This window comes from Ornithodoros turicata, chromosome 9, assembly GCF_037126465.1.
Source record: "Ornithodoros turicata isolate Travis chromosome 9, ASM3712646v1, whole genome shotgun sequence".
Lineage (NCBI taxonomy): Eukaryota > Metazoa > Arthropoda > Arachnida > Ixodida > Argasidae > Ornithodoros > Ornithodoros turicata.
The window spans coordinates 19,464,772-19,486,957 of NC_088209.1; the positions used below are offsets into that span (position 1 = coordinate 19,464,772).

The 22,186-nt window shown below is 44.6% G+C and overlaps 2 protein-coding genes across 6 annotated transcripts in view; one reads left to right on the plus strand and one right to left on the minus strand.

Annotated features, from left to right (window-relative positions):
• Positions 1 to 12,081, minus strand: part of LOC135368291 (homeobox protein extradenticle-like) — a 295,445-nt gene extending 283,364 nt beyond the window's left edge. For 2 of the 4 annotated variants that reach the window (XR_010414738.1, XM_064601470.1), the window contains exons 1-2: positions 11,628 to 12,080; positions 11,252 to 11,325 (exon numbers count right to left, since the gene is read on the minus strand). Coding sequence is in view for 3 of the 4 variants with exons in the window: in XM_064601470.1 (XP_064457540.1) it covers positions 11,252 to 11,325; positions 11,628 to 11,857 (304 nt within the window). In the remaining variant the exon portion in view is untranslated. Of the gene's footprint in view, positions 1 to 11,251; positions 11,326 to 11,627 lie in introns of all 4 variants that reach the window. The other 2 variants (XM_064601469.1, XM_064601471.1) reach the window with 2 other exon arrangements.
• Positions 12,082 to 12,608: 527 nt separating this feature from the next.
• Positions 12,609 to 22,186, plus strand: part of LOC135368293 (target of rapamycin complex 2 subunit MAPKAP1-like) — a 49,449-nt gene continuing 39,871 nt past the window's right edge. The window contains exons 1-2 of one of the 2 annotated variants that reach the window (XM_064601473.1): positions 12,609 to 12,891; positions 13,296 to 13,341. The gene's annotated coding sequence lies outside the window, so the exon portion shown is untranslated. The remainder of the gene's footprint in view (positions 12,892 to 13,295; positions 13,342 to 22,186) is intronic. The other variant, XM_064601474.1, reaches the window with a different exon arrangement.

Genomic DNA, 22,186 nt, shown 5'->3' on the forward strand with positions numbered 1-22,186 from the left:
ACAACAGCAGCAGCAGCAGCACAGTGTGACCTGGTGTCGTGGTCACTGCTGTTTTAAGCACTACAGTGCTTTGGCAGTCCGAAAAGTGCTATGAGTAATTCCGAGGTCAACAAAATCAGGAGTCATCCCAAACCGTGGCGCCCTACTTCAACACGTGTCACCCTCTGCCTCTGAGGTACGTGTGTAGCCTCTCCCTGGGGCTACTGTGCGGGTCGTGCGACGTGGTCATAATAACGAGAAGATAATCCCCGTGTTCGACACTACTTGTGACAAAAATCTCAGTCATAGTCGGATAAGTGGATTTGTCATACTAACGAGTTAGATTCACATGGCGGCGGAACGGTTCCCAAGAAAAACGGTCACGAAGTGAGCATGTCATATTATCGGGGGTCATATTAACGAGGGTTCACTGTATACTGTCTTGCAGATCATCCTGCGACAACCGGATCGTTTCCCCGACTATTACCAGACTGGAAAACTCAAATTATCTGTGGAACATTTGAACAGTGTAACGCCAAACTCTTTGAGCTCTGTTCAGTTTGGACATTTAAGTTACACGTTTGTCTTCCGGAATGTACAGGGCTCAGGAAAAAAGCGAGACGCATGATACCTGATTAATTCAACCGTTAGCGCCAAGTAAAACAAAGCAGGGAAGATACCTTTGGGGCCGACTAGGATGTTTTCGTTTTTCTTTTGAACCGAAAGAGTTTAAGCATGCAAGAAGAGTGTAGTACATGTGGGAGGGAGAAGCTCTCAACCCTCGCATTCTTACCCTCTATCCCGATATCTCTCTCCTTCTCTTTCATGTCCATGTACTATGTACTGGTGTGAGTTCACTATCTCATTCTGTACCTGATGAAGCGTGGTCCACCACGCGAAAGCTTGTACGTATTAAGTACGTATGAAACTTAGAAAGCTTCAGTGTCATTGGTTTGAGTGTTCTACAGCCACCTTGGACTTCACTGACCCTATGTCAGCTGAACTATACTATATATACCGGGTGTCTGAATTTAATCCCCGGGCTAAATAATTTGCGAACGGGTGCACCAATCGACGAACTTTCTTTTTTACAAGTATCTGTCCGATAGCACCTACAAACTGCGCACCGTGTGAATGAGTGGGAGGCGCTTATTATTTAAATAAAAATTCAAATTAGTTTCGTAAAAAAACAACTTCTAAAGCAGGGCGCCGTCGGCATTAAAATGGGTACTACCCCTTTTGGGATCTTCAATGGACACCTTTTAGAGAAAAATCTGTCACTGAAGCGGGTCATTTGTTGCAGTAATTAATTGGTTCCTGTTTACATATTTTTGTCGCGGCTGGTCGCGGTGAAGCGCAAAAGGACGCCCTTCCTTTTGCACTTCGCGGCTACCAGCCGGGACAAAAAAAAAAAAAAAAACAATTTTCACGAAACTCATTTGAATTTTTATTTAAATAATGAGTGCCTCCAACTCATTCACACGGTGCGCAGGTTGTAGGCGGTATCGGACAGACACTTGTAAAAAAGAAAGTTATTCGATTGATGCACCGGTTCGCGAATTATGTAGCCCGGGGATTTAACTGAGACACCCCGTATATATATAGGCTTGTCAACTGCGTATCATTTTTTATAGCCCCCTGGACTGTGATCACGACGGGAAGCGTCCGAGCCTCAGCACATAACTAGACACGCTGCACTCTTTTAAAACACAGCTTCCCCGCACACCACACTGAAGGTCATAACGATTGTACAGAAGGATAGCAAATTCAGTCCCTACACCTTTTGTAACTCAGTTTAAGTCTCTTCTTTCGCCACAAACCGTTGCAGATCGCCGTATACGGTAGACAGTTTATGCTTCGACCATACACTATATATTCACGTGCTTATTTTTCTCGCAGGAATCATTGTTACAAGACAGAACGTGCTCACACAAATCACTGCGTGCGTCGCTCCACTATTACGCTTTATCCACTGCTATATAACTCGAATACCTCCCTTCAAGAAATGGTCACTGAGCTCGGAAAGAATAAATTTAGGCAACACTGTGTATCTGTCTCTCTCCTTCGTGATTCTTGTATTGGTCATGGATTAGTTTGTCATACTGTATTCACTTTGGGGGGGGGGGGGGGGGGGGTCCTTCAGGAACACCTTTGAAGGAAAAGAAAACAAAATGATACGTGCCCGATCTGTGAACATCGCTGGAAGCACGCCTTTTTGTGACAATTACCATAAATGAATGTGTCACACACACACAAAAAAAAAAAAAGAAGAAGAAAAATGAAGCGTACACTTCCCGTTTTCAGCAGTAACTCTTACTCTTACACATGGAGAGCTCCTAACTCTACAACTCTTATCTCTAACTCTAACAATAACTCTGCGCGGTGAATCTATGTTTTCAGATAATAATACCGTCATCGACCCTGATTAGTGGAAAGCATGCGTGTCATAAAAAGGCGTACGCCTGCAGTTTTCAACCAATCATGCGAGAGAAGGATGTCATTCGGGATGCTGGTTGGTTCTCGGCCTGCAATGCGGTGAAGTTCTGTTTATCTATGCATTTATTTGTAGCACCATAGGATAAATGTACGAGTGTCTATTGTGTGGACAACGTCTCTTGCCCGTCCTGGCAAGTCGTCGGGAAGTCGACCCTGCGTGGTTTTAATTGTTCTGGCGCACTTGACCGGCACTCGAGCTGCGTGGGTTCGATCAACGCTGCCGTCTGGCTTCGCCGGCGACTGTCTGCCTTACACTGAGAACATTACGTCATCATCCAGGCTACCCCCCCCCCCCCCACACACACACACTCATTATCATTTAAATAAAGTTGTTCTTTGTTCTTCGCGGGTTCGAAATAGTCAGAAAAAAAAAAGAAAAAAAAACATTACGCAAATCATTCAAATTCCAGCACTCGCAGGCGATAGCATGTAAAGATTTGCGACATGGTTTCAGTTTAGATGTTCGTTGTACCACTCTTTCTCTGCAGAGTTAATTTCTTTATTTATTGTTATCTTACGCTTTATTTTTATGCGAGATGAATTGCAACAAAAGTGGCTTTCAAGAGTATACAGAGGGCATTATAAATTTCCTTAGCGCTCGCGTAAACCGTAAGTATTTAGAAGGGAAATTAACTACAACTGGAGCATGGCTGCAGCTGAACAAGGTAGTATATTAAAATCTCTGCTATATCGAGTAAACAATTATATAAGTTGACGATAATTTGCGGATCTACGTTGCGAGACGACTAGGAGCGACCCCATGACAGTGACAAGTTCTTGGGTTAATCCCCCATCGGTCATCAGCGCTGAAGGGGTCCGTCCTAGGGCCCAGGGCACCAACACGAGAATGACGACGTACCCAAGTGGCTGACGCCTTCAGCCGGGTTCGAATCCGGAACATAGACATCAGAGAGCGGACGCAAACTGATGCTACAAGCACAAGTCGCGGAGTATAGCCGTGCGTATACACTTTCGTTCAACTGAGTCAGGCATCACGCAGGCCGAAATCACACGCTCTTAATTTAAAACAGAACTTCACCACATAGCACGCTGAAGGCTAACCACTGCACGGAATGACAGCGTTATGACTACTTATTTGTGGAAAGCGCGGGAAGTACGCCTTTTTGTGACGACTAACGTAAATGCGTAAGTGTCACAAAAAGACGCATGCCTCCCGTTTTCTACAAATCAGGGAAGGCAATGAAGGCATTCGGGATGAGAGTTGGCTAGGAACCAGTTCGGACAGCAGCTGCAGTACATGGTTCCCACTGAATTTTTGAATAAAAATTCAAGGGTCTTCCAAGGGTTTATATGACTAGGGCTTCAAGATTTCACAAAAATATTTATAAGTTACATACATATATTGAGACTGGAACTGCACAAACGTGATTGAAGATTCCTGGAAGTTAAAGTTCATAGGATAGAGAGGAGGACCGATGAATACTATAATGCAGAGCGCCGTTAATTTCTCGCGCTTATGGTTTCCGCTGCTGCTTCCTATATATGTGGCAATGAGTGCTAGCTACTACCTGTGATTTCGAAACTATAGTTCTGACTCCAGATAAACGCAACTTGCACTAACAGCTCCACGAGAAGAAAAAGATGCAAAATCGAAGGCTTTCAAGGACTGTGGAAAATTCCAGGGTTTTCTCAGACTTTGAAACCGGTATTTTCGAATGCCAGAGTATTCAAAAAAAAGAAGAGAAAGGTTCCAAGGACCAGTGGGAACCATGCCTGTACCAGTGAAGACCGAGCCATTCCAAGCACGATAGACGTATATACCGCGTACAGGTTGGACTTATACGCAATTTCGAATAGAACCTCGAACGCACCGAACGACATTTTTCCGTGCGGGTAAATAGGATATCCTACGAATCTCAATGACGCCAATAGCTCACTTATCACCTAACTTCCCACTCGCTACACTCGCAACAAAAAAAAAAAAAAAAAGAAAAAGAAATAACGTTAAATACACAAAAAATACGCATAAAATGCTTGGCAAACACGCAAACGACGCAAGACGTGTCAGTCAAGCCACATGCTCGAACGAGGAAAAAAACTACGCATGCGGCCCAATCCACACACGCGAACGAAAATTACACGTACCCCGGCGGGTGACATAGGCGCATATCCCATCGCGGGATGAATCAACATTCGCCTTCCACGTATAGAGCCGCATGAACGTCGATACATACATGTGCCGTCTACATTGAGACGTAATGCAACTCAAAACGCATGCCGCTTATCGACACGCAGTTGATGGCGACGTTCGCCCGACACGTCGATAAGCCCGGGTTCCGCGACCGTCATGCGTCTTCATCGGGCCATCATTCAAATGTGGACGCAGAAAAACCAAGGGGAAAAAAAGGGGGGGAATTGCACACAAGGCAACGAACAATTGGGCACTGCGAGTATATACTTATATCGTCGCGGTAGAATATGTATTGATACGTGATGATTATGCATTAAAACGTTCGCATGTCCAGTGTGTGTTTAATGCGTCAGGGTTGATAACGCGCTTATCAGTCATCTGAAGTGCGCAAGCTACTGGTATATCAGATGCTGTTCGTTAATAAATACACTGACTCGAGACGTAATTATCACGCGTTATACCCCTTTTCATTTCGCTTCCGAAAAAAATATTATATATATACGCAGTACACTGCGTAGTTCATGTGCATTTACCACTGCTCATATTTTTCCAGCACTTATATACTGTAAACGTATTTTTACTCGTCGTGTATTAGTTTTCGCGAATCGCTCATTAAGTCATTTGTGGAGTTATTCGCGACTGTTTAATTTGGTGATTCCAGGGAGGTTTCCTTTCGCGAGATAAATACGTCAAGCTGTGTTTGTGAGCAAAATTTCTCGCCATTTTGTAGCGGGCGGTAAATTCACAAAAGTTAATACATCGCGAACAGAAATACGTTTATACGGTATTTTGGATTATAGCCAATCTTCTGAATAATTACGCAAGCAATTACTGGTTACGCTTATTTGTCAGTGCTTTCCTTGCAGTCGTCCCCCACGCAATCCGGTCACCAGATCGCGATTAAACTTACTGATTACTGTCTTATGTAGCAAAACACGTCTTGCATCATGTCTATCTCGCCTACAAACATCCTGCACTCTAACAACTGAACTTCACCGCATGCTCTGCGCAAACCATTGCCACGAGTGATAGGTTTATCGCTTCTGATTTGACAAGAGTGCGTGTGTGGGGGGGGGGGGACCTTTTTGCGTCAATTTGGATACATGATAATTGGCACAAAAAGGCCGTACGTCTCCCTCTCTCCTTGAATCCGAAGCGATAACCTTATCAATCGTGGCAATGGTTGGCGCACAGCATGACGTCCAGAAAGTTGCAGCGGCCCATGATGACGTCACAGTAAAACCGAAACCAAATGTGACCAAGCCGTCCATTTTTCAATTCACTCACTTCAAAATCTACGAAGCTCCGGAGGATAAAATTTTGCACGTGATATCAACACGTAACTCACACTGGAATGCAACTCTAATCATCAAGATCAGTCTACGTTCCTTTTAACGTCACGGACAGAGGAAAGAGTGCGCTACGAGACGCTTTCTCTCCGTGTTTGTGGAAGCGCCTTACTGCTGCTGGCAACTTCGTAACAACGAAAGTATGGGGAAATGTAAGGTTAATTACGACAGCCATAGTTGCCATACCACTTTCCTCTTCATTGTAGCACAGTAGCGACGGCCGAGAACGATAAATTACGGAAGAGAGCCAGAATTTGGGCTTCCATGCTGTACACACACACGCGCGATAGCCATCGCGCGTGTAATATCACGCCGATAATTGTTATCAGATCACTATCATGTTGGAAGAAGGCCCCAAGGAAACGCGGGGCTTGGCGATCATCGTAATTAATTAGCCATAATAAGAGAGTAAAAAAAAAGAGACAAAAGCTCGCTATCGCAAGTACACTATTTTTCTGCCAACATCTTCCGTAAGAAGAGAGAGACTTTTACTGTTTATTTGAATGCACTATTTATGATAGATTATATTTAATTTATTATCTGAAAAATACATTGTTACGCGCAAAGAAAAGGAGCAGAGCAGTGTCTAAGATAGCGAGAGTCAGTCGCAATTCCGCATTTGACTTTTTGACTGGTTCGATTGATTGACACTGATAAACGCTTTCGCCGGCTGGTACTCGGTCAAGCGCTGCGCTACATCCTTAGAAATGGTGATGACGATTGGAGTTTTTATGTCGCATAGGAAACTTATACATCCTCGGCAAGACTGAAGTTAATCTGTTCGTACGTCATCTTTTCGCGAAGCTTCAAACGTTTGCAATATAAAAGAAAACGCGACCACACAAAGAACCCTATCAGAACGTCTGGCTATCAAAATGACGGGGATGCAACCGACACACACCATCTCCACGATGAAGCCCTCTAGTGACCACTACTTTACGGAGTTTAGCGTGCCTCCCCCAGCACGGAAGACACAACGTCGCCAACAATCTTGCGTCAACTACATTCTTATATCACAGCAGAAAGTTTTCCCGTGCTGCAAGGTCCAGCTTTGACACGAGGAAGCGAGACACGGGAAAACCTTGAAAAACTTTCCGACCGGAGGAATGAGGAAAACACAAAGTTTCTGTGAAACGCCGGGTCCACACTTTCCCGCAGCTACCCGTGCTACCACCGGCTACGTTGGCAAAAAAAAATAAATGAAAAATTGCAGCCAGGATTCCCGGCCATTCACCTAAAACGCGACCACACCTCAATACATCAGCGAACAGACGGGAGAATGCACAACGGCCACACCGACTAGAGAACAACAGTGCTGTTTCTTTTTGTTGGTGTTGTGTTGTTGTTACAAAGGCTCCGATAATTGAATTGTTTACGCAGCCTGAAGCAATCGCATCACGTCAACAAGGCGGGCATGAAACTAGTGTGGCTTTATACAGCTGACGGCTAGACCAAAAACACCTGTGGAACAAACAAGGAGACTGCGTTTTTCACAGAATATAATTATTTCACTGGTACGATTAACCGCAGCCGATGCGTGTTTTTCGAACGCTTCGCTGGTTAATCGAGGCATTATGCAGTCGCTACTTTTCAACTTTTAACCTTACAACATGCAGTAAATGCGCTGCATCACATTCGGCAATGATCTCGCGTTGTACCTTGTTTACATGGCAACTCTGCGCTGGGTAGCCCCAATATTTTAGGGATCGAAACAACGGCCCAGTAATGTTACGGGAGTAGAACTGTACCACTCGCGGTCCAGAAAAAAGAAAAAAAAAAGCAGTACGCGTCAGTTCCCAGTAGAATCAAGCACGTTCGCAACGCTTATCATGTGGCAATATTGCTTCATTTCATTGTGCTACACATTTTTACGAACGAAACAAAGAAAACGACATGCCGCCGCAAATTTTTTGCCAGTTTTTTCGGCGAACCATCATCCTACGGAATAAAATGCGAGCGAGATACGTTGAAACCCTGCATGAACCACAAAAATACGCGCAAAAGGCATTTCCTTGAGCTTGAGGCTATACAAGAAGACAAACACTATGAGGTGGACAGGGCAGACTCGAACTGGCAATGAAGGTTAAAAACACCGCGTGCAACGTAGAGCAAGAGAAAAAGCGTGAAGTGAAAGAAGACACTTCCGCGTCTCGACCAAGCTCAATTTGATGCATGTAACGCAAGTTAAACCTGATCGCTGAAATGAACAGGGGAGTTTACGGTCGCAAGAAGGGCCAAAACGCTCTCAAACACTATTTTTGCTCACTTCTCGTGGGCATATTTAGCTTACCAAGCTTACAAAGCGTGGGCATATCTTTTTGTTAGGCGGACCCTCGCTTTCGAAATATACGAGCTGCAGAGAAAAACTGTTGCAAAAATTTCATTACGTGACGGGTGAGAAAGTTGATACGATTCAACAAAACATGACTTGACACCCCGTAGCTTTTTTTTTCTCGAGTGGTAATGTGCGAACCCGAGCAACGTGACCCGAACGCACTACATTTATCTGAACCGTGACACAGAGACACGCATTCCTTTTAACCAAAACAAAACGCCTGCACGACGGACACAGACGTATACGAAAAACACCTCTCTCTCCACACCCTGGAACGCGATACTAGCGTGTAAATATTGGGTCCGAACCATTCGGAGAGCCAAAACGACGCGATGAAATACACGGAGCACATCGACGGGGCCCAGACAGTCTGCGACAAACAGCGCTCGGGTTACCACTTCAGCGCCTTGCGACGACCCGAGGGAAACTCTCGTTAACCCCCCTCACACACCAGACGCCTACCAGTACTTCTGTCAAAGACCACAACACCGTTGAAAAACGAATGAGGAAAACAGGGGTCTCGAAGAAGACGGAAAGAACCCACGTGACTTTGTGAACTTTCCCGAACCTATGCCGTAAACAACACGATCACTGCTCAGACCTCGCGGGGTTCTACGAGGCCAGTCATGATATGAAAAGTTGCAGAAGTGAATGAACCTTTGTTGGGAAAAATTGCTAGTTCAGTAAAGGAGACGAATTTGTACACAAACTGATGCCTTTGTTGTTCATGAGCGTGTATGAGCGAACGAGGAATACAAATCGGCTCCTGATGTTCGGCGGTGCCTTATACGATGGCAGCTACGGGTCAGTACTACATAAAAACAATAACATAGTACAGCATAAAAACTGTGGTAACAATGCTGTAAGAGTGCGTCAAACTTCTACGTCGGACGAACGAGAAGATATACACAGGCGCTCGTACGCCGATCACCAACCTCTGAACACTGCGAACCTTTGTAACGGCTGAATACGCGAGGCCACATAGTACTCTCAATTGCTAACGCATGACTCCTACAATATTGCTTTTGTGAGAAGGAACACTTTCGAAGAGGTGCTTCACTATCGATAACAACATTTAACGAGCCAAGAAACATGTGTGCGCTCGCAGACTGCACTGCGTCGCAATGCTATGAAAAAATAAACTAGCGACTAATGGGAGAAGACAAACAAAACGTACGTATAGTAATGTGCGTAAATGTTAGTGGGCGTTACACCAATTACATAACCAAACATGAATGATGTGGCTCCTACCTACATTAAATGTTGTACGTCGACAAAGAAGGCATCAAAGACGAGAGCGCTAAATTTAGCGTGCACAAACCTTCAACTGCTTTAAAGTAAATCCCATACCGCCGCTTACAGCAGTGAGCGAAGGAGTTGATTCACCGAATCGAAAAACATTAAAGCAGAAACTTGGTTTGGCTCCGTCCTGTCGTCTGCTATTCGCTCGGCTCTGAAAGAGGACGATGCAAACGCGCATACTGAACCGGCGTGGGGAATTCCTTTCCTTCGGTCATATAGTCGTCTAGCCCGCCAGACGGCTATTTGCACAGACTGCCTGCCACGAAATGCAAGTGGCACACTGCTAGTGTAATTAAAAGTGAACGGCTAAAAAGCGAAATTAACCGAACCGTCCAAAGTGGACACTCGTCGGTATCGGGTACTGGACAGGCAACTTATGACACAACTCGTGGGCAGATAACGTCTTCATTAACTGAGTCTCAATCACCGGCATTAAAATGCACTTTCGTCTCGTTATTACGAAACGTGGGAGAGAAAGCGAATCACCTATCTAGACATCGATGCATGATCTTTATCGTAACCGAAGGTAAAAATACATACATGGCCGGCTAACACACCCGGGAAGATGCTACCGTACGAGTCTCCTCTAGCTGGCGGAATTGAAAGGAAAATTTACTACAGTAAGTGATATCACAGCCTCATTTTCGCCTTCTTGTGCAATCAATCAACATCGAACGGACGTCGAAAATCTCATTGTCTTCACTCTGAAGGTATACACCTGCACCTTTACAACAAGTGTTTGTGGCCAAATACGCAGAATGAAACTGGGAAAACACCGCGGTTTATTGAGTGAGAACTTTTACCGAAAGAATAATGCCAAACGTGAGAATAAAAATAACATTTTAACTGATTCGAACGTATAAAACAGCAAATGAGAATGAAATGGCAAAGATACAGATCACGCACGAAGTATCACAGACACACAATGCCTTCGAAGGACGACATGGAACCAATAACGACAATTTAAAGATGTAATAAGAGCGGAGGAAGTTTGGATCAAAAAGTATCGCCTACGACAGTCAACTCATCTCATGCAACAGGGTGCGGAGTGTGTCCTCTGCATGGATTTAGTAGCTCCCACACAAAAACGTGCCACGGAAGCCAATTTAAAAGCGGCTTGTCGATCAGGAGATTCATCACAAACATCAAAGAATGACCGGGCAGTTTCAACGATAGCTGCAATGGAAATAAAATATTTCCTGGTGGGTATCAGCTATGTAGAGTCAACTTACAACGCTAACAGCAAGCTATAGCAGCTTCAGATAAATATTGCACGCCAGAAATACGTCGCTCAGGTTCGGCAGAGCCTCCTATCCGTGTGTTTTCGCAAGGTCACCTCAAAATAGCTCAAGAATATGCAAAGAAACGCAAATAATTCACTGAAACTGGGCGCCGTTGCATCTGAGCTCCGACTACCGGCGTTCACAAAACGCCGTAAACGAGCTGGCGTATCAACAGCGACAGGCCGCGCGCCACGCCAGCAATCGCCATCGCACATCATGTGTTTTAAAAAGTGACTGCAGTCATTTTGAGGCACAACAGAACGGCGACAGCAACACAAAACAAATTCTCAGTCGGCAGATAGCAACAAACATGGCGGCCCCCACAAGAAATAAGCCTAAAAGCCGCTGCACTAACCTGTTTTTTCCTTGATTTCACAGAGGACGCTGAAAAGGGCTGGCTTCATCCGATGGCAGTTGAGCGTGTGTTTCCTAAAAAACAGAGGGCAGAAAGAACACCCGTGTGAGCCAAGTGACGCCACCATAGCGTACGCTTTGGCACAGAAAACACGAAAAAGCGACGCCGAGCCTCCCCGAGAATTCCGCGTTAGGGTTAGGAAGTACGGGAGATCCGATGCGAACTCGCACACCGCACAATCACATGGAGAACGCACTGGATGGGCTGGCTGCTAAGGACCAACAGGCCACCGTGGTTTCCTCCGGTAACACTGCTTGCAGCACAAAGGGTAGCTCCTGCGGTTATCTCGGCGGAGACTCGCAGGCACGGTACATACCTCGCCTGTGCTTCGTCCAAACTCTGGTCGGTGATGTTCATGATCTGTTGAAGAATTTCCGAAATGTCGTGTTTTCTGGGTTCCTGATCGGGCGCACCTTGTTGGCCAGTAGGATCGACACCATGCGATTGGGGAGCCATACCATAACCGTGCTGGGGGACAACATGACCCGCCATGCTTACGATGGGATGTTGTGATACTGGGTGCATCATTCTTTGTTGCTCGTCCATCGCTCAGAACCACTCTCGACGGCCGTCGATGGCACAAACACCAGCGCAAACCGTCACACGGCGTGAGCCACAGCTACCGGAGCACCACCATCCATAAGTCCACACACACGCTACGCTAAACCAACTGTAATTGAATGTTTTGATTGGAATACTTTTGACGGACAGCGAGCGGCTTCGGGGTGGGTTGAACGATAATGCCAGTCAAGCCACTTCGCCATAAAAGATGAGCGTATGCTGTGACGACAGCTACGTCACAAAAGAGTCTGGCCAATGAGGACGTTCGTACCACATCACGTGGGGTACTAAGATGGGTGTCAATCACTTTCGAACGCTCTAGCGAAGCCCCTCCCACTTCGTGATAAATGACAACCGGAACTTCCGGTTCTCCGCAGCTAGCGCATGCGCCGTGTTTCTGTGGTACAACAGCGCCAAAACGGCGGACTTCTTTATACAGATAATAAAATATATTAAAGATTAAACGATGCTACTAGCAGTAAAAATGCTTGAAATGATAAATAAAGCTACCATAATGAGACATCTACTTGTTTTGAAGCCATTTCACATTGTTTAAACGAACGCTGTTTATGTTTCTCTCTCATTATGAAGTTCTAAACCACGATGAAAATGAACAGATATGCCATAGGAGATATCTATAATTGAATATTAGAATTATTTACTCGACTATGTTCTGTCTGTTGTTATAACTAGATTTCTGTTTTTGCGATTGTTAGGGACGCAAACCGCCTCTGGATGGCAGCACATATTGTTCACCGCTGTTACTTTTCTGCTTTTCTGCTTCCCGGGTGTTTGTGTATTTTTCACTGTTTGCAAGTTTAGTGTAGCTTTGACACTACTCATACCTCGCTTTCAACAAACGTTTAGCAGTATCATGAAGACAAACCACAATACACTCAGCTGATAATGCTTTGAGACCATTTGGTCCTCGACATTTGCAGAAGTATGTCGAACACCGCGCATCATGAGTTGTTTTCTCGAAGAAAGTTCCCAGCAAGCAGTACGGATTACTGGGCTCTGTGCGTATATGCTGTATAAGTTTTAACATTCTTTTACCATTAGTTACACGCAATTGCTATGTGTAGAGGGTGGTGTCCGAGCGCATGTTACTAAGTAGTACGCTGATCAAAGTAATCGGCACATCTAAATTATGGAATATTGCAAATAAGCTGATAGATCGAGTGAATCGTTGCACCGTTAATGTGAAGCAGATGAGCAATCGTACAAATCGCATGGCGCAGTGCGTAAAATGTTACCAAACACTCACCTGCTATTACATCAGCCGCAGCTTTACAGAGCGTTTTCTGCATGCGCAGGTGTCCTTGTTTAGTTGTTGCTACTTACTGCTGTATTGTCTAACCATAATATCATAAAATTATTTATGGAGTAGTAACCATGAAGCTCACTCGACTTTACTTCGCAGGGGAGACCATTTGCAATAGGAAGTTTGTCCTCAAAGCTCATTGCAGGTAAGCATCGTTTTACTTTTCTTGCTTTCTTTTCTAAGCCACGGTTTCAGATCCACACCAGGTGCAAGACATGGTTGACCCTAAAACATACACATGGAACGGTGTTCAAAGATGCATGCTGCCGATATACACGGGAGCTTCCTTTAAAAGTGTACCCGTGCCGACATGCCATGCTCAGCAATCACTCAATGCAGTGGGGAGCATTGAGTGTCTACATAGTTCGAAGAGTTCCGAACAGCTCTCTGTTATTGCGGAACAGCTCACTGCAATTCCGCCTGCTTCAGTGTTGTGCGTGTCGCCATCTGGGGAGTAGGCTCTCAACCGCTCTTGCTCGTGGAACACATCAAGAAAAAACAAATAAGGGACACACAAAACTGCAACCAGCGTTCAGGAGAGGAGCATCCAACGTTTAGTAGCTGAATTGGCTCCGAAATGTCGGGTGCCACCTTTTGAACTCTGGTTGGAGTTCCTTCTGTACGTACCATTATCTGGCCCAGCCAGACAGAAGACGTTCACGTTCAATGCTCCACCGGCATTCGGTTATTGCTCGGCACAGTATGCCAGCTCGAGCTCGAGACACTAAGCTTGCACTTGCACCGAGCTTACTGAATATAAATTGCAGTTTGACTGTGTGGACTCACGTGAAACTGAAGCAGACACAGGAAAAAGTGAAGCTTTCGAATTATTATTGGACGTTGAAGTGCTTCGGATAAGATTTTGGTGTTGTTATTCTTTCTTAACTACTGTAGCATCTGTAAATAATTGTAATAATACAGGGTGTGTGAAAAGAATCATCCAGTTTCAAAAGGCTATATATTTTACGTGCATGAACATAGAATTTTGTGGTAAATTTTAAAATACTACGTGTCGGAATGCTAAACTTCCTGACGTGATGCACACTATCGTCTATGAATGAACGTCTAGCAGACGATCGTCTGCAACAAACTTCTCTCGTTTGCAACAAACTTCTCTATATTTCCAGTAATGCGTCGACATGGCGACAAAGCAATAGAAAGCATTCTGTCTTCTCCGTTTCAAAGAGTGTGAGTCCTATGCAACGTAACTATGCTGCGTGATTTTCGTCGACAGTACGGTGCTGCGCCATCTACTGCTCAGAGCATTCGATGTTGGTACCAACAGTTCCAAGAGACGGCTTGTTTGTGTAAGGGGAAATCAACAGGTCGTCCCCGTGTGTCCGACGAAGGCGTTGAGTGCATAGGGCACAGTTTTCTACATAGCCCAAAGAAGTCCACTCGTCATGTCAGCCAAGAGCCAGCAGTTCCCCGTATGGCTGTCTGGCGTGTTGTGCCGCGACGTTTGTTCCGAAACATTTGCGAAAACCATAAGTGAAACTGCCTGTTCACGTGTGTATTTTAAAATTTAACGCGCAGTTCTACGTTAATTAATGTAAATGATACAGCCTTTTGAAATCGGATTATGCTTTTTGATACACCCCGTATTTCAGGCAGATGACTTGCAAAGTGTTGTGGTGAGTTACACATGTTTGTATTTCTGTCATATCCTAGCATAATGTGCAATGATTCATGCAGTACAATAACAGGGTTATGCCGTTGCGTCCGCGATAGGTGCTGACGGTAATGAAAAACATTTGCTCGTGCATCGAGAGAGAAAATTTACACCATAATTACGATTTGACAAAGGTACGATAATGCCGTTAATCTATCTTTTTTTCTGTCCATTCGTATTTTACACAATGAGTAAGACCTACTGAGGCTGAACCAAGTGACAGTCTCAATGACTAAGAAATCATCGAGTCTGCATATTTTATATTGGAAACTAACTGAAAAAGCTACGTTTCACAAGACTTTCCTTTTCGAAAAACCGTGTTCGTTTCCGAGGTACTTCATAACGTACGAACGAAGTGTATGTTCAAAAATTTTGCATGGAACACATGTGAAAGATATCTGTCTGTAATTTTTTTACATCTGAGTGATCTCTGCCCACACTTACTGGAATAACTACGGTGTGACGGAAAGTAATTGTTCTGAGGCTGCCTGGAACATACAAAGAGGCAAACACAACACAAGCCTCAAGGGACCTGGTGACACGAAGAGTGAATTATGGCGTTCGTCGAAAAAACCAGACAGCGGCTCTCGTGTTTGAATTTGAACCAAGCACGTCTCGATTCATTGGCAAAGTCCTATGAATCTCTCTAACGGTAATCGAGAGATGCGTGATTTAGATCCCGCTGCTGTCAGGCTTTTTTTTATGACTGCCACATTTAACTATGGCGTGTTTCCAATCTGCAGAAATTTCACAAGTGTTGAAAGACTGTTTTTTAATATTATTGATAGTATCGGATCTCTCGTAGAATTCAGTATCTTCGTTGTGATGCCATTGCATCATGGGGATGAAGAACAGGTTAGATTTTCGATAACTTTGAAAATTTCAGTTGGAGATCAGCTAAATTTTGGTCCACGGAGAACACTGTACCACGAACAAGTGTTGGCAAGGAGCTTGTCCATGCTTAGAAACTAATTTTATCTGCTATCTCTTCATGACTCGAGATGCAAGTCTGAGAATCATCGAGTATAATCGGGCGATCATTATGTGAGCTGCCCTTGAGGACAGACCAGAATATCTTAGGGTTACTTTTTAAGATGTCCTGAACCTTGATGAATGTAGAGGGTTGGATCAAGATCCACTTGGCAAAAGTAACAACAAAAATATAAAACACTGAAGCTTTCCTTTAATGGATACAAGCTTTCATGCAGTGGAAGGCATTTTGTCAGGTACCATGCTGTCCACTGCGTGAAAGCTTGTATCCATTAAAGGAAAGCTTCGGTGTTTTATATTTATGTCCTTTTTTTCGGTGTTTTATATTTATGTAAAAATTTTAATTTGGGCTCTCTTACAGCTTTTTTGTGTTCATTCGTGATAGTGAAGTTCTCTAGCTATTTACCTAGCCTATGTGAGTGTTTTGCCTACTGAAAAAGCTGCGTCTTTTATTCTTCTTTTATAGCTTCATTTTATTATTCAGCTGCCCAAGACAAGTTGCGTACCAAGGATTACTTGAGCCAGAGGCTAGTTTTATCATTGTGATGTACATCTCTGCACAATACAAAAGAACATGTTTCAATGACACCCAGTTGCTTTTGACCAAGCTTGTTGTCCAGTGGTCACGAAAGGAAGCAAGGAAGTACGTGCGCCTTTATGTTCCTGTCGATATTGAACAGCATGCTAAAGGAAATAGCTCTGTGGTCGCTGACCTGCTCAGGGGTCTCGATACTTTCGATTCTTTCCGGAGAATTTGTAAGAACAAGATCAAGAATAGCCTCGTTGCATGTAGGTTTAGTATTCATCTGAGTTAACGAAAGTTTGTTTACATGGATAAACCACTCAACGAATATCAGTTCAATCTCGCAGTGTGGTGGAAGAAGCTCGGAAAATATTTGTTTACGAATGCCACCACCTCTTTCTCTATGTCATAATATCGTTATTCATCAGCAACTGAGTATCATGTACATCATCAGGAAGCCATGTTTCACATCCAAGTATAATACCTGTTGAAGTAGCGGAAGTGCGGAGATAATACCCGTTTCACACATTTCAAATATGTCTCTAACAATGTATTTGACTGCCATCTAACAACGAAAATTTGCAGTCAAACATGATGAAGGACATGTGTCTAATGAAGGCCCACTATTTGTTTCTCACATGCTGTTTCCCACGTCATGGGGTACTGGCCTTGTAGGATGTTCCTGCGTTATTTCTTTCACGCAATTGGATGATATATGAGATATAAACCTGTGTGTATTTCTGCTGGGCAACAGACATGCCAACTGGGCATGTGACAGAACGAGTGTCTAAAGTCCATATGCAGGAAGTGAGCTGTGCTTGTACATTTTAGTTTTCCATATTATGCTAAGTAAATTTTGCGACAAGCCATGCTGGTATAGGGCAATGAAGTCAATATCATATGGGCAACTAACCATATTACTATATTTTATGTGCTCCATCAACATGTAGTATACGCTCATTACGGAAATGGGATGATAATCTCACTATTTTGCCTGGTTTACATGTGGGTACCACGTTAGCTAACTTCTAGTCATCAAGGATAATGCTGTTACTCTAAATTATTTTACGTAATGTTTATGCATACTTAAAAAACCTTATAATATGGAACCTCGTCAGCACAAACCCGCAGAATATGTGGAACATACTGTGCATTGCTAACACGGTCGACCCTTTCCTCTATATTCGGAATAGGATAGGTTTGGTTTGTGGTGATTCGCTCTGCTTGCTGTATGCAGCTCGAAATTTTATAGCTGTTCGAGTATATCCTCGTGCTTGATTGCAATCACTGGCATGGTTACACTTAAGTACTCTGTACTGGTGTACCACAGTTGCTGCCAAGATGCTCGTTGCCGAGTAGTTTCACATGAAAGTCTTGTTTTTCTTCTTTTCCCCAAGTGCTCGTATTGTGTGCCTTTGCTTGTAGCGGAGCCAAACGCTTCTCTTGTTGGCAGTGTTACTCGGAGCCCATTGTGTACACCTGCAGCTTTTACGTTTCGCACACTTTTCCCACACCTGTTGCCTCTTTTTAAAGAGACGGTCTGGAGCTGTTGAACTGATTTCGAGACTAGGGTTGTGTTCCACTATAAGCTACCGTGTAGGTGGCAAATGTAAGATCCGGCAGAGCGTCGTAGTTTCTGAGACAAATAAAAATAAAAACGAATGACACGTTCACATCCAGCCTCAGTTTCACCATAACATAAGCAAGAGCTCTCCCACATTAGGGGCCTCTCAGGGGTGTTCGATTGAAATGCAGAGATCCAGGACATGAGGTGCAGGTGATTTGCAGGTGATTGATGTGATGAGGTACGATATGATATGATCAGAGATGATAAAACACAATCAGCAAGTTTTTGTTTGGAATTACAGGCTGGAATGGTTCACAGGACAAAAACAAAAAGGGGCTGGTTGTGATGTCACACCATGGCTCTTAAAATTCAGTGATAAATAACTGGCTGCAAATTTAGTTGAGATAATTTGCACAGTGTCTCTGAGCTTTGGTGTGGTTCCAAACTGCCACTTTCAGGAATTTTACGTTTGTACAAGAAGCCCTTCCGTTCCATCGACATTCTTAGTGAAAACACGAGCAACTTTTGTGTTTCAGCGTGACCCTAATTTCTTGTTGTCTCATATCTGTACTTGGGGTGTGTACTCAGCAAACTATTGCCTAGTTAGAGCTCAAGAAATTGCACACAGTTCAGTACAATTACCGGATTATCCCACTTTTTGCATTCGGCACAATTGCTGGTTTATGCTACTTTTCGCAAAAATTACTGCATCACCAGCATTCACACACTGCTGTTTGTCTGTTTATTCTGTGCTGGCAATTGTGGTAGCAGCACAGATTTCTGACTGTGGGTTGCTGTCTATACTTTAGACCACGTTTTGTTAAGAGTATCTCTATGTAAGCAACCCACAGATTTTAAGAAGCCGAGTATTTCTCAACCTAAAATGATACTGTTAGAACTGCTCTTAGATGCTCAAGTGTCACAAGTCAGTCTTACTAGAAATGCCTACCAGCAAGATGGGTCTTACTAGATTCCTTCAGCAGCATCGGTGATTGCTATACCATAGCTGTCAACGATGTTACGAAGCTGTACATTGTAGTTGCTTGTTTTGCCTTTGCCGAAGGTGTAGAAATGTTTCAAGTTTCAGATAGGCATTAAATATTTTTGCTGTGAGGGTTTCATTAGGTTTGAACACTCTTATACATTGGAGATGATTAATAGACGATAAATTGTCTGTTTATAGTTATCCTCACAGGAATCATGGAGTAAATGGTGATATCAGCTAACTGAATTTATGCGTCATCACTTCAGAAAGACACGATGCACTTGTAAAGGCTAAAAGGGGCAATAAGCAAATATCTTACGGGCTAGAATGATGCATCAGCATCAGCATCTTTGAGAAACATAGTCACATAGCTAATGACAGCATAAAGTTTCAGTACATTTCAATAAGCTCAGGACAAAGTTTTTGATATGTTTAATGCTTCTTCCAGCATTCCCTGAGCAAGTTGGTTGACTCAATCTTATGATTTCTCATACCCTCTGGCATCACGTTGTCCCAAGCTACAGCAATAGTGTCCTTATGTGCTTCAAAGACTATTATATGTAATACCTTGTAGAACCCAGTTTGTCATCTTACTACTTGTTCGACATTAATGTTTTTTGTGCAAACATGGTTGGTAACCCTCTTCCGGGGTGCTGCCTGAGCTTCCACAACAGATTTTGTGAGGTGGGACATACGTTGAATTATAATTTTCACCTACCAATGTGTATTCAGTGTAAAAAACCTTGTGTGTGCCTACAGCCATGATTGATAACTTACTTCTGGAATCCTACAGATTAAGAAAAAAGAAGCAAATTGGAACTAAATTTCTATTGATGTAGTGCGTGTAGCAGAATCTAATTTAAACAGTAATGTTAAAGTGGTTGTGATGTTATGTCTTTTTTTTTTTCGATTTTGCCGCTATTACCTTCCTACCGGCAGAGCGAGCAAATAACCGGCCGTGCCGGTATAATACCGGCCTGGTGGCAACCCTAGCTCAAGGCCGTCAACTGCTGCTTGTAAACGAAAGGAACATTTCACCCGCGCACGATAGACGGCATCGTGCGCTAACGTGCGCAATGCGCGTGCGCATGGGTAACGTGACACGGAAACAAGATGGCGCATGCTCGCTCTTGGAACACAGTGTCGATACTCTGAAGCGTAGCTTATTTAGTGACTCTAGTCCCGACCGGTTGCTCTCGCTAGCAGACGATTCTCGTCGGCCAATAAAAAGTGTTCCGCTGACCTGACGGCACAACACGCGAGGAGTAGCTGGGGGAAATCGAAAGGAAAAGCCCTGGAATCGCGAAATTAAATAATCGCGAAATAACTTCCCAAACAACTGAATGTGCGCATTTCACGAAAATTAATACATCGCGAATAAAAATACGTTTACAGTATATTGTGAGACAGTTCGTGAAGGTAGTATGTTCGTGTCACGTGGTAAAAAAAAATGCTCCAGGTGCCTTCCATGCGTCTTTGAAGAAGCCATTTCCAAGGTATTCTGTGTCTGGGGCATTATGAAAGGAGGTGACTTGAAAACCAACACACACACACAAAAAAACCTCTGTATGCAATATTTTTCTCATAAGATATAACGCACACAAACACTGACGCGTGCGTTCCCACTCAACTCGCTCTACAGGGCGAAATGAAGAGGAGGGAAAAACGTCCCCGGGATGTCATTCCGGTTACCAGAGGGACCGGTTTCCGCTTTCTCCCCCCCTCCCCTCATTCTCTCCCTGTACAGCTGGCGACGTTTCTCTAACCTAGTCAGTGGGCTGTACCGTAATGACGTCACAGCGACTCGTGAGGCTAGTTGCCGGCAGCTCTGGTTGCGGGCACTGCCACCGTGTTGCGCGCGGTCGCGATTTTTAAAATCATTTATGCGGTATTTGCGCATCTGTCGAATGAATCACTTCGCATAGTGCATTATCATATATAGGCAGGTTAGCGGCTTGGTGTCAACAAAGGGTATAATGACAGAAGTGTTGTGGGGGTGGGTGGGGGGTGGGGGGACGTTGGGTAGACGAGCGTCTGCCTGCCTAGGCTGGCGGCACGTTGCTCGTTTGAAGTGCTGCGCTTTGCAATGTCACGATACGGTTTGGAGGAGCAAGGAACTGACATTCAGCATACGCTACGACAGTTTGTCTCTGCGCGAGGGAGAGGGTTTGAGTGTGGAGGAACGACGTGACCAATTGTCTGTCCAATTACAAGGCAGCTGTATGCGTGTACTCGTGGACCGGCATGGGTTCAAAGAATAGAGCACGTGCGCCACACCTTGGAATGCTTCTCATTAATTTGAAAGAAGGACCATGGGGGTCGCTCCATTGGCAATAGGGGAGAGAGGGAAAGTGTAGAGATGCGCAGTAGCGACGTACTTGCAGAGCGCATTGGTCGAAACCCTGCTTCAAGAAATCTGTTGCCAGCGGGGAAAAGACATCCGCTCGTCTGTGGTAGCCAAGGTCGAACTGAAGACAAAGAGGTGGTGAGTTCGAATCCCACCACCAGCTGTGATGTCTGAGGTCTTCTCGCAGACTTTCCATAATGTCGGCACGGTTCCCCATGAAGTCTGCCCCGGACGTATACTGACCTCCTGTCCTCCACTCCTTCGTGCAGTCCTCTCTCCATCTGACCAAATCTGTACGCCGCTTCTAGCCACATTTGCTTCGCGGCACTAACACGGAAATAAAAAGAAAGAAAGGAACAAAACGGCCAAAAGAGTTTTGAGCGCAGAGCGTTGGTGGGCTGGATTCGGCCAGGGAACAAGCAATTTTGATAGATAGAACGGGCGAGAGTCGAGCTGACTAAGAGACCCGGAGAGTGCGATTCGGGAAGATTGGTAGTGTAGGCAATGAAGAAGAATGTGCTCCAGATCCTCTAGAGCACCTCAGTGACAGCATCTGTGAGAGTCAACTTGTCTCGAGCGGTAACGTCACTAAGCTGTAAAAGCCACATCGAGTCGCATTCGATGAATTAATGCAGCATCCTGACGAGAGGTGTTCCGTGGCATGCGGAAAGCGAGCGTTGGATCAACTCTGCTCAGCATATATTGGGGTGGGGGTGAATGTCGGTTGTCCATTGGCGGGAAGCCAGGGATTTCACGAGCCGTCGCACGACGTGTGGAACGACGGGCTCCTCGCAGCAGTGCAATACTGGTCCGCTCCCGATACGAGAGAGCTGCTTCTGCGGCGCTGCACGCCTGCTCATTCCCCACCACACCGAGGTTTCGTTTTCCATACGGGTCATTTATGTT